We start from the raw sequence: 13,666 nt of genomic DNA, 5'->3' as shown, positions 1-13,666 counted from the left end.
CTACATGTTTAATCAAATACAAAATGTCTTATACGATTATGTAAAACAAAACAAAACTAAGCTGCATTCAAATATCTTGTTTTATAAAGCCTTGAAAATATCTACAACATTAGTTTCAAACCACTATATGTAGGATAAACGAAGTGGGTTGAGTTCATCCAGAGTTCATCTCTAGTAAAGTAGTAACTTTGGTTAGCATGACAAGGAATGTTATCACTGTTAGACTTGTCTTCACTTACACGAATACAAATTTGGGAACACGACAATAGTACTCTGTGGAACTCGAATAAGCATAATAATATTCGGTTTTAAACACACAAAAATCTTATCTTATCTTCTATTAGCGAGGCGGCTTATAACATGTGTGTATGTTTTCTGTTTATTGATACTCCACGCAAATAATAGAGTCAATAAAAGCAAAAGGAAAGAGAAAAGAAAAGTCATTTAGCAAAAAAAAAAAAAAGTCATTAAGAAACCTCGTGTATGATTTTTAATTTCATCAATATAAACACCAACTCTGCAGGAGCACATTCACCACTCACTCATCAGTGTCAAAACAATGGCACCATCTATCAAACAAATCTTCTCCAAAGATAATTTCAAGAAAAATAAGAAACTTGTTTTACTATCTGCTGCCGTAGCCTTGCTCCTCGTGGCTGCCGTCGCCGGAATCTCCGCCGGAGCTTCAAAAGCCAACGGAAAACGAACTCTATCACCATCTTCTCACGCCGTGCTAAGATCCGCATGCAGCTCCACGCTTTACCCTGAGCTATGCATCTCGGCCGTGGCCACCTCCGGCGGTGTCAAACTTACGTCGCAGAAAGACGTCATCGAGGCTTCGCTCAACCTAACAACAATCGCCGTGGAACACAATTACTTCGGCGTCAAGAAACTGATCAAGAACAGGAAAGGACTAACTCCTCGCGAGAAGACAGCGCTTCATGACTGTTTGGAGACTATAGATGAGACCCTCGATGAGCTTCACGAGGCGCTCGAAGATCTCCATATGTATCCTAACAAGAAATCTCTCCGGGAACACGCCGGTGATCTCAAAACACTAATTAGCTCTGCCATTACCAACCAGGAGACTTGTCTCGACGGCTTCTCTCATGACAACGCCGACAAGAAAGTCCGTAAGGCTTTGTTAAAGGGCCAGGTACGTAAAAACATCAAATATTTACCCATTGTGGCTCATGTTGAATTTCACAACCATTGAAAATAAGATATAAATAAGTGAAAAATGATTTAATGAAAAGTTATAAATGACGACAAATGCAAATGTTCTGGTTCCCTAAATTTATGGAATCTGAAATGGATCAACATCACACTACCACCACTCTGATATATTTCATAGTGGGGTTACAAATTGAGATTGATTATTATATATATATAGTAGTAAAAAATATAGATAGGGTAAAAAGGAAACTATCACATCACTTTGACAAATTTAGATTTGGTTTTGTATTTATTCTTACAATGAAAATGAAATGCTGTTAGCTGGTGTTGGTCTATATGTGTGAATAGTTGTTATCAGTTGCTATCAGAGTATACATTTAATTGTATAAACTTGTTGATAACAAGATTTTTTTAAAAGTATAGCAATATAACGAAATGATTATGTGTAGATGCACGTAGAGCACATGTGCAGCAACGCACTAGCAATGATCAAGAACATGACTGATACCGACATAGCCAATTTCGAGCTGAAAGCTAAATTGAGCTCAAACAACCGTAAACTCAAGGAGGAGGAGACTACGGTGGCCGTAGATATTGCCGGTGCCGGAGAATTAGGTGCTGATGGGTGGCCGACTTGGTTATCTTCGGGAGACAGAAGACTTCTTCAAGGGTCTACGGTGAAAGCCGATGCCACCGTGGCGGCTGATGGTAGCGGTACATTCACGACTATCTCGGCTGCCGTTGCTGCTGCCCCCGAGAATAGTAATAAGAGGTATGTAATACATATTAAAGCAGGAGTTTATAGAGAGAATGTGGACGTGGCCAAGAAGAAAAAGAACATAATGTTTATGGGAGATGGTCGGACAAAAACTATTATTACCGCAAGTAGAAATGTCGTCGACGGTAGCACTACCTTTAACTCCGCCACCGTTGGTAAGCAATTTTAGTTGTTACTATTATTTTTTGAAATATTTGAAAGTAATTTTGCACGATGTGGCCCTTCTTTGTGGTGGAGAATCTTAACTCTTTTCGTGTACATTAATTACACACATGCAGAGTCTTAAGTCCTAGTACTCACTACAACAGATATTCACACATGTAGCCTAGTAACGAGATGAAATTAAATTTGAATTTGAATTACCATAATTGAACAAAAAGCCTTGTAACATCTTGAACATGTGCGAGTCTTCATCTATCATTTTTTCCTTGGCTTTATTCATATACTTTTCCAGGTCACGTAATGTGGATTGGGTTTATGGCTCATCCACTCGTGAAGAGAGCCTTTAGTTATATTACCTTTTTTCTTTCTTATCTTTTGTTTTTTTGCTTGTGTCATTGTTATTGACTTTTCTTCCCGATCTTGTCCATTATTTAAATTTGTTACTTCATTACAGTACACTTTGATATCCACATTTCAAAGTTTGCATTTCGATTTTTCTTTAACGTTAGAAAATATTTTATAATAAACTAAGTGAGATTTCAGCAAAACAAGTCTGTTTTATTAGCCGTTGAACTAATGATGTTTTCTTCTATGGGGGTCAGCTGCTGTCGGCGAGAGATTCCTAGCGCGTGACATCACTTTCCAGAATACGGCGGGTCCGTCAAAGCACCAAGCGGTAGCTCTCCGTGTCGGTTCCGACTTCTCCGCTTTTTACCAATGCGACATGCTAGCGTACCAAGACACTCTTTACGTTCACTCCAACCGTCAGTTCTTTGTCAAATGCCTCATTGCCGGAACCGTCGACTTCATCTTCGGAAATGCCGCCGTTGTTCTGCAAGACTGCGACATCCACGCTCGCCGGCCAAACTCCGGCCAGAAAAACATGGTCACGGCCCAAGGACGGACAGACCCTAACCAAAACACTGGGATAGTTATCCAAAAATGTAGAATCGGTGCCACGTCGGATTTACAGCCCGTGAAAAGTAGTTTTCCAACGTATCTTGGTCGCCCGTGGAAAGAGTACTCGCAGACGGTGATAATGCAGTCGGATATCTCCGATGTGATCCGACCCGAAGGATGGTCAGAGTGGAGCGGGACATTCGCGTTGAACACTTTGACTTATAGAGAGTATGCGAATACAGGAGCAGGGGCTGGAACTTCAAATAGAGTGACGTGGAAGGGCTTTAAGGTTATTACTTCTGCTGCTGAAGCTCAGCCATATACGGCTGGTCAGTTTATTGGTGGTGGTGGTTGGTTATCCTCGACCGGTTTCCCTTTCTCGCTCGGTCTTTGAGATATTATCAGTTGTGTTTCTAGACATTGTTGGTTGAATAATCATTGATGTTATGAATAAAATAAATCAAAATATCTACTCCTTGGCTTGTGTATTTTTCATTTTTCTAGATCATAGTATTGGAAACGAAATATAACAATTGCGAATTTTGGGTTTTCAGAATATGGACTTGTAAGAAAAGAAATGTTGTCTTTTGATAACGATGATGACAGTGTCGTGATAGGATACAAACATGTGTTTCTCTTAAAACGTTTATTCACTTTCAGTTGTCAATGAAACTTATATTTTCATATTTCCCACATACACCATTCTACAAAAAAAAAACGATAAAACAAACTTGCTATGCTAATACCTTCCGTATGACTTGACTTGGGCCAGGAATATATACATTATTTTTTTTAATTGAATTGAATGTATGATCAAAAACATATTTTTGTACTGCATCTTTTGCTTTCGGCTTGACTAGGCTTTTGGAAAAGGATAATCAATTTATCTCAGAAAAATTGAATTACAAAGCAGAGTATTCATCTATGCTTCGAACCAGGTCTGCATTACTTTCAGTCCCTCATGGTTGGTTTCGACTTTTTATCCGTATGTCGAATGGGCCTTAATTTTATTATGAACATTAAAATTTTAACCTTGTTATTAAGCTTAAAAATATGTTGCTCCAAAGCGCATTCATGAAACTTTCACTCCTAGTAATAGGTTTCCACTTTTACCAGTACTTCTGTATCATAATATAAATAAGTGATTTGTTTGATAATAACAATTAATCATCGTATCAAAATTTTGTTATCACATTGCTCATATCCATCTATCTTTTTTTTTGTCAAATACATATATCTATCTATCTATATTAACAAATGGGACTTCTCTCCTTCTCCTTGTGCCACATCATCATCTAGCATTAGAGCATTTTTGGACATGTGAAATTAGTAAAAATATTTTGTGACTTATTCTGGACGAGTTTTTATCTTTGTTTGTGGGCTTTAAGCGCTTAAGACTTTAGAAAACATTTTTCAAACCCAGCAAAGTATTATGTTGCTTCATCTTCGTAGATTGCAGTGGTCTTCCATAAAACCAGAGCGCTAATCTACTCACTATTTCGAGTATGAGGTATAACGTCATCTCTTTCTCTGCATTCTACAGATTATGTATGCCATTCATTCTCTGTTTTAGCACCAAAATAATTGTGCAGCTTTACAAAACATCACTTTTTGTCTTTTTTTATTAGTATAGATTATTAGAGCATGTTTATAGGTATATCTTAGTCCATTTCTTAGCATTAAATAGCATTAAAAATTAAAAGAAAAGAAGAAGTTGTTGCTTAATTAAGATAAGAAAATCATGTATCTTAATGTACGTGTCATGAAGGCATTGGTTAGAAGAGAAGTGGAGAGATGAGGAGTTGTCTCATTCTCTTTCTCTTGTCTCTCTTTCTCTCATTAAAGTCCACTTAAGATACAATTAAATTATCCGCCTATAAACATGCTCTTAGGCCATCTGCATTGAAGGCTCTTGTGGGGGAAGGGTCACGGCATTCTCAAAAAAAAAAAAAATTAAAATAAGAGGAGAAGATGAACCTGCCCTTCTGCGACTTTTCCCCGTCAATCGGTTCATGACTATTTACGCAGATCTCACGACACGTAGCGATCCGCGACTGGTTCGATTATATAAATATATATATTTTTTTAAAAATCAAACCAAAAAAATAATAAAAAAATACTTGGTGAACTCCCCATGGAGTTCACTGATGCAATGCAGATGCCCTTACTCCCACAGTATCCCTAATCGTTTCAAATAAAATTCTTTGTAATCTGATCAGAGGATGGGTCGAGAACACATGTTAATTTGGAAGTGAGGCCTAATTTATAAGGTTCAAGAAAAATTTCATGATTCGATCAGTCGGAACCCTCCCCGTGACGTTGTTTCTAACATTTTGTAAAACATAACTCGATATTGACGATGTTGGTGCAGAAGCGGAAACAAAGAAAGAGAATTAGATAACGTTTTAACTTCTTTCTCTACACAATAGTAAATGTTTCTTTCCATGTGCAGACAATTAAGGTCCTTAACATGATTAAGCTCCATGGAAAGCCTATACGTGTTAACAAGGTGTAATTTTTGTTTCTATAAGCATCCTCTGTTTTGTTTACCGAGAAATTCCCTAGACTTTTATAAGTTCTGAATTTGGCCCATCGTAAGAGTTTGCTAACACTTTGTTTCCTGGTTGAAATTGTAGTTGGCATCTCAAGATAAAAAGATCATCGATGTTGGTGCTAACCTTTGGAAACAGTTAAAACGATGGTTGATATTTACGCTTCTGCCTTTGAAAGGATGTACGTTAGAAGATTTTAAGAGAAATAGAACAAAGTGGGTGTGGACTTTGAGCTCTACGAATGGGGTTGTTCGTGATAAGTCTGCAATCTCCAAGAAGCGTAAAGACAGCCAGGGCCGGCCCTGAACAATGCGTAATGAAACATTTGCAACAGGCCCCCGAAAATTTTGAAAAAAATTATATAGACATAAGCCTCCAAATTTTTTTTTAGGCCCCCAAATTTTTTTTTATATAGACAGTGTAATATGCCCCCAAAATCTCATGGCCGGCACTGAAGACAGCTGTCAGAGTTGGTCATGTTGATTTATTTTGATGCCAAGGCAAATAACTGCATATTTTAACAGAGGTCAGCAAGTGATCACTCGACAGCAACTACTACGTTGAGAGAGCAGCACGACTGCACGAGGATGGTAGTAGCGAAAAGACAAGTTTTTTTGGTGTAAGAAAAGACAAGTAGTATAAGCCAAGGTGGTAAAGAAAACTGTAAAAGCTGAGGAAGAGAGACATCAGGAAAGAAATATCACAAGTTTATTAAACTAACCTATCTCACTCTCAATACGCCCGAGGTAATAATGCTATAAGTTCATGTCATTTTTTGATTCTTTTTGGGTAGGGAGGTTCATGAAACAACACTACATTTTTCTGTACATCAGATACCAGATGTGAACGAGTGTTTTGTGGAGATGTTAGCAGCAAGAGTCATCGTAGAATCTGTAAACAGAGGATGATAGCAAAACTTGGTCTGATTTCAAAGAAGTTATATGAGATCTATAGCAAAGGTAAAATAGTACAAAACTCACACCCTTTTGTGTCCCAACTACTTTCACTTCCAATCATTGGATTTAAAGCAAATATTTGGTTTTCGTCTGTTTTTCGTCGGATGAATGCTTTAATCTGACCAACGTTGATTCTCCACCTTACTATCTCTTGCTCATTAACTTTTCTTTTAAGGCAAATCTCTGCTTCCACACTAAAACAGCCAAAAGCAAGTGAAAAAGCAAGTGAAACTCTAACTACATTGATTGGGTAGCTATGAAAGCTTAGTACAGATAAATATATATCAATAAGTGACATTGAGGAATTTCTATAATTTTCTAGGAATAAATTATTGTCAAACTTATAAGATATTATTAATACTATGTTGCAGAATGTGTCACAAATGGCTTCGATTTTTTATGATGTGTTATTGTAAAAGGATCCAGCCAAAGTAGGAGGAAGAGCCTCAACTTTAATTGCCATGGAACTTAGAGATTTGCTGCAACCATAAAAGCTGGATTTAGTCCACCGTTTGGTCTGGTTTTTTCCTGCTTTGACCTTTGTAGATGCTACTTCTGCTGCAACTACTCCGGTGACGAACATGCCTGGTGCTGTCAGCAAAACTCTGAAGTCATGTTCTATGCTGACCAAAAGTGTTCCAGTAAACACCACATGAGTTAGTGATGATCCTGTAATTAGTAGCATTATTGTTTCCTGTTTTTGGTTTTGAATCTTCACCATAAGAAAAAAACTAAATTTTCTGCAAGTTGAATTTTTGAGAAGCAAAACTAAAAAATATTTCGAAATATGCAAACAATCATCTGTTAGGTTAACTAACAATCCTTGATTAACCTTTCAAATGCTGTAAAACTAAATAAGGCTATAGAGTATAGACAAAAAAAACATAAACCACCGGTAGCTCCAAAGGGAGTTTTAGGACAGGATCTGATTAATAAAAGAAAGAAATTAGGTTTGTTCAAAAAAAAAATTAGGAAAAAACATAAGTAAGTGAGCGAACATACAACCGAATCTTGTTTAATGACATTTAAGAACTTTTGTGAACAGTTTAGATACTACCTTTTGCATATGTCAATTTATAAATGTTTCACTTTTTAAAAAAATAAAACAAAATTCAATTATACAATAAAATACCAGTAATAATTTACTAAGATTGTGAAATATCAAACTAAATATCACATTGGTGAATTAGACAAAAAGTGTCTAAATATAAAAATAAATCTAACTCTAATTAGTATGAGTTCTTTTGAGAATGAGTCCAAAAGTAAATCAATGTGAGCTTGGTATTAAAGTTCAAAATGGACAATATCATAATAATTATATAATATAGAGTTTGACATAGACTATCATAATTTCAATAATTGTCAAAGCGGTTGACGGGAAATCTGAAAAAACACCTAAATATCTTTGGAGAGATAAATGGTATATCCTATGAATTAGGAATGAGAAGTGTGCGTGTGGCAGAGATCAAGTCAAAAAGATCTTGGAAGTCAGTTGTGGGATACGAAATGAATGTGATCCTAGTTTGAAGGGGAGAATGTGAAATATCAAACTAAGTTTCACATTGAAAAATTAGACAATGAGTGCCTAACATATAACAATGAGTGCCTAACATATAAAGAGAAGTTCAACTCTAATTAGTGAATGTCTAATATATAAAGAGAAGTCCAAATCTAATTAGTATGAGATTTTTTGGGAAGGAGCCCAAAAATAAATTCATGTGGGTTTGCCATTAAAACCTAAAGTTGACAACATTGTATTAATCGGATAATATAAAGTTGGACATGAACTATCATAATCCTAACAAAGATATTCTTTTGGGCAAGTTAACCATTAAAGGTGCTCTAAACCACTAAAAATACATAAACCAATTTTTTAACTAATAATTACAATTTTTTATATATCATCGTCCAAGTACGGAAAATAATCTCTGGTTATAAGTACCCAACTAGCTTCTTTCCACGCTCATATGTCAAAGTAATCCCCACGTAAAACGAGAGCTGTACCTACATGAGGGAAAAATAAACTTTCGCCTAAATTTTATATTTAAAAAAAAAGCGATGTGATTCTATCTTTGGTAATTAAGTTTATAATATCTTTTAAACAGAGCCATGAACACCTGAGGAGAAAATAGTCATTGATCTATAACATCTATTTAAAAAAAAGTTAAAATGATGTTATCATTAATTTCATTTAATATCTTATATTAAACAACTATAAAACATAGCCTCATTAGTATTTATATGGGTGAGCAAAAACATATATAAGATTGGAAACATGGTTTCGTTAAGAAACCAAACAAAATAAGTACAATTGTTTTTTTCCCCTAAAAATCTGGGTAAATAAAAAGAGTTTCTCTATACATAATTTACTGAAAATTTTCTCTATACATTTCAGATGACAAAAAAATAATTGTTATATTACAATAAACTATTAGCTATTGTTTACATATTTTCACCCCAAAAAAAAACATTTCTTTGTCGCTTTGGGCAGCGATTAGTGCTCGCACGGCTCTGTGTAGAACTACCAGTGACATAAATCCTTCCAGATTTATCAGATATGTTGCAACAGTTATCATGTTTTCTTGACACAGTTCTTTTGGATATTGAGTCAGCGCTCCATAACTTCGAAACTTTCTTCCATATCCACGGAGAAAACTATACCAGGATTTCTGTGGAAGTCCAGCTATAGTGTTTTCTGTGGATAAAAAAAGAGAGGTTCGGAATTATGGAGCTGTCTCATTATCTAATAGAACTGCGTGAAGAAGACAGGATAACATCAGCTACATATCTGATAAATCGGGAAGGATCTCTATCACTGGTAGTTCTACATGGGAATTACTTTGACATATGGGCGTGGAAAGAAGCTAGTTGGGTACTTATAGCTAGGAGAAACATGCAAAATGTTCAGATGGAACACGTTTCATGGGGAATTTATTTTCGTCAATTTCGACAAGTATAGGAGAAACTTTGAAGAACACGTTATATGAGAACAAGAAAGTATTCGTGTTTTTCTTTTTTTTGAAAAGAGGGCATTCAAGTATTCGTGTTTTGTTCTCAAAAATAATGTTTTTCCTCCTTGAGATTCTTTAGCAGGATAAGTTTTTAAAAAATCTTCGAATCATCATATTATATAATCACCAAACGCTAAGTTCTATCCAATCATGTAGAGTGCCACATCACAGCAGGAAAAGAGATAGATATGAAATAATTTCAAACTTGACTAGGTTAGCTGTTCTTCTTTTACTTTTAGGAAACAAACCTTTTCAAAGACTAGGTTCAAGAGTCAAGTTATATCTATTTGATCTTTTACTTAATATATAAAATTAGGTATATATGTTTCCGTATTATGTGTGGAATATTTTAAACTTCCTTTTTAGATTAGATTTTTTCTTTTAACACTGATTCATTATGATATTACAATTATGATATGAGAAAGATTAGATAGACGATTTAACAACCGACAATACTATATGTCTTATGAGATTTACACCTAACTGCATCACTGAGCCTTCCTATGAAAATCTACATCTGACCAGATTAACTTGCATCATGTTGTAGACCGCTATCTCCGAAATTTGAAACCTGAATTTATCTGCAAGAAATTACATAGCATGGGGTTCGAACCCCATATCTGAGTGTAGAAACCTTTAAACCTTAACCACTAGGCTATTATGCTTCCACAAATTAGATTTTATTTAGACATTTTTTATTTTGTTATTTTATTAATAGACCATTTATCATGAACTCCTTCACATAAACATAACATTAGGCTTGATCGTAGTATTTAGTTGTGTCATTAGTTTAGTTGTAAACAATATAGAATGATAAATATATACATGCAGATTTTTATATAAAATTTCGAAAAATAGAGAATACTTGAGTTTTATGTATAACATGTTTTCTTTTACTGAATATATATTATGTTCTTACTGTTAGTGTATTGCTAGAAAATCTTCACCGGAGATATCGCACCAAATATATTTATAACTACAAAAGAAAAATAATAATATTGGTTAACCAATTTTCAATAAAATTAAAGTATCTTAAAAGTATCAAAACATCTTATATTTTGAAACATCAAAAAATTTCCTAAACATATATATTGTGAAACAGAGGGAGTAAAAAAGAACGAGAGGGTGAAGAAAAGTTCTGAATAAGAATTATTTTATTTTAGAACTTTTGAAAAGTTCTAAGCAATGGAGATGATCTGAGAAACATATTAAACAGCATGTGGTGACGAGAAATATTTGATACAATTGCTACAATAGTTTACACGTAGAATATTCTAACAGAACTGATATCCCTTTTTACTTCATGGTTTTGATAATCTTTTTATGTGCATTTTGAAAACTTTGGTTAGCATTTAGACATTAGACTTCATTTTCTCGCATAAGTATCTATCAGGTGCTGAAGCTACCAATTAGAGGTTTTGGAAGTGTTTGGAACTATTTTGGGACAAAAGGAGTACACAATGACTTTTAGAGCATTTTAGTCAGGTTGGGAGGGTATTCATCTAAGTGTTAGAACAGGCAGAGTAAAAAGGGGTCAGAGTGGCCGTTGTATACACAAGTGAAGGGGGTCAGAGCGGCAGTTGTATTCCAAATGTGTCTCGTAGCTGGTGTATGCAACAGGATGGTGAAGCCGCTCTGAATATGAATTCTTACTTGTTCAAGAAACCATCGAATGATTTTTTGTTTTCACCAAGATGTTTATGACATACTAGGTCATCAGCTAGGATCGTCTATATAGGAATTTTCTCTGAATTTTTTTTCAAATTTTCTCATTTAAACTATCATCTTTTGTCTGAATAGGAATATCGAGTATATTTACCTTTAAGCGCATCGTCGGTATATCTTCTATGCCATAATTTACGTGACCCTAGTATCGGACCAATGTGCGCACCTGGGTAAATATGTCTGAGTCTCTGAAATACTATATATGCATTCACATATCAATCTGGTTTGTATAGAATTTCATTAGAATGGACTGCACGTAAATTACGGCATATAAGCTATACAGATGATGCACTTAAAGGTAAAAGTTTATTTGCTCTTTAGCTTTCTTATATTCGAACTGTTCCTTGAAAATTTGTTAAAAATAATTACAGTGCCCATCTTCTACTCCCCATGCAAATAGTAACTTATTTGAACTTGAAATGTTATCATGTATCTTGTTAATAAATTAAAATACACATATACTTACTCGCTTAATGGACTTTGTGGTCAAGTGGCAGTAGACAATATGAAACGATAAAACGTTTCAGGTACGATCCTCCCTCTAATCGAAACACATATATGTGTCCATGTTTTAAGACCCATTTAAACCAACGACAGATTTAGGCCTACCAAAAAGAGTGCAGTTTACACCACAATAATATAAAATTAAATTCAAACGCATAAATGAGAGTATAGATTATGCAGTTTAGTTGGTTAAAAGTGTTCCTGTGCCCCCACTGAACCTGGGTTCAAAGCTCCCCTTCTCCCATTTTCCTTATAATTTATTTATATGCTCCCACTTAAAATATTTTCTGGATCCGCCACTGATCTGAATGCTCTAGAGCGGGTTTGCGATTCCTCTGGATTCAACCAGATTAAAAAATTGCCACATATACTTACTCGCCTATCCTGCTATCCATTCCATTTTCTTACATATATTGTCTGCTACTGTCGAAAGTATCAGCTTAACATGGTAAAGTGTTTAGCATCTTCTTTTGTCTGTCTAAATGAAAGCATTGGCTTTAACTATAGTTGTTTTAATTAGTAAATACATTGGTTTTGCTCGCGATTTAACTAATTTTCTTCAAAACATACTCAGAAGACTTGGATCTTAAACTTCAGTGTTCATTCTCCAGATCTTCACATATTCGGAAGCTTTGGATGTTATTCAGATTGGAGCTATTGGAGATGGAGTTACAGATTATACTCAGGTAAAAGATAGATTCATATATATAATGTAAATAAAATCTTTGTGCATTATATATTCAAATTTATTGTACTGTTAAAAATCTTGATATATTTAGTTTCTAGGAAGGCGTTCTTGAAAGCCTGAGAAGCTGTCTGTAGCGGGACAGGAGATGGGCAGCTTATTGTTCGGCAGGAATGTCATGTATGTTGCAGCCCTTGAAGTTTGAGGGTTCTTGCAAATCGACCCCTATTGTTGTTCAGGTACTCTGTTTTTTCCCTGCTTTTTAATAGTATATTATTATCTTTTAACATTAGTAACGGATCTACTGATGTAATTGAAGATTTTGGGCAATCTTGTTGCATCAAGTAGAGGAAAATGTGGTTGAAAAAAAAAAAGTAGAGGAAAATGGAAAGGAGACAAAGATCAGTGGATTCTATTCTCAAACATAGAAGGGCTTGTGGTTGAAGGTAACGGCGAAATAAACGGCCAGGGTTCGAGCTGGTGGGAACATGCACAAAGGCAGTTCAAGACCAACCATAAGTACAACGTTGCGGCTTTCTTTAATCCTTTCCAAATTTTCTTTTGTTTATCATGTACCAAAAGCTAGTTTTTTTGTTGTGGGAGTAGGCATTGAAGTTCAGGAGCTGCAACAATCTTTAGACTTAGTGGCTTAACGCACGTAGATAGTGCAGTGGCACACATTCATATAAACGGTTCCAACGATGTTACCATCTCAAATCTCCGGATAAATGCACCAGAATCAAGTCCCAACACTGATGGAATCGATGCATCCAATGTTGTCATCCAGGACTGCGTAATCGCCACTGGTATGAAATTGTCTCTCAAACTATTTTTGGAAATTTGTGTAAATTCCAAAAAAAAAAAAAAAATCCTATAGATTTATAACTAAAGTTGTGTCCTACATTGTACTGGGCTGGACCGAATCACTAACGTAATTCTTTTCAAATATGTAACATTCTACCCATAAACATGTGAAATTTGAAAGGTTTCTTGGTTTTGCTTTTAGAGATAATAACCAAAAGGCATCTGACGAAGTAATTTAATTGCCCAAGAATATTTCATATTCCAATGCTTAACTAAATACTAGCAATAATTAATTATCCTATGCAATTAGGCAGAAAAGAGTCAAAAGACCCTTCGAATACAACATCCAACGCCATTATTTAACGTGAATGAGCCCATCATTATTTTCAAAACAGATAGATCAAAACGATAAG

General features: G+C 35.1%; 1 protein-coding gene across 1 annotated transcript; it reads left to right on the top strand.

Annotated features, from left to right (window-relative positions):
• The first annotated feature begins 415 nt into the window (after positions 1–415).
• LOC108862925 (pectinesterase/pectinesterase inhibitor 3) lies at positions 416–3,491 on the top strand. The gene is made up of 3 exons (XM_018637193.2): positions 416–1,156; positions 1,626–2,109; positions 2,719–3,491. The coding sequence occupies exons 1-3, from the start codon at positions 560–562 to the stop codon at positions 3,408–3,410; spliced, it is 1,773 nt and encodes a 590-aa protein (XP_018492695.1). The 5' UTR covers positions 416–559; the 3' UTR covers positions 3,411–3,491.
• The last annotated feature ends 10,175 nt before the right edge of the window (positions 3,492–13,666 follow it).

The sequence above is a fragment of the Raphanus sativus genome, chromosome 5 (genome assembly GCF_000801105.2).
Source record: "Raphanus sativus cultivar WK10039 chromosome 5, ASM80110v3, whole genome shotgun sequence".
Taxonomy (NCBI): Eukaryota; Viridiplantae; Streptophyta; class Magnoliopsida; order Brassicales; family Brassicaceae; genus Raphanus; species Raphanus sativus.
Note: the sequence above shows the minus strand (reverse complement) of the source record. Positions and strands in the feature narration are given on the sequence as shown.

Coding starts and splice junctions, on each gene's coding strand:
- LOC108862925 (XM_018637193.2), top strand. CDS start 560: ATGGCACCATCTATCAAACAAATCTTCTCCAAAGATAATTTCAAGAAA. Junction 1,157..1,625: donor AGGCTTTGTTAAAGGGCCAG/GTACGTAAAAAC, acceptor GATTATGTGTAG/ATGCACGTAGAGCACATGTG. Junction 2,110..2,718: donor CTTTAACTCCGCCACCGTTG/GTAAGCAATTTT, acceptor TATGGGGGTCAG/CTGCTGTCGGCGAGAGATTC.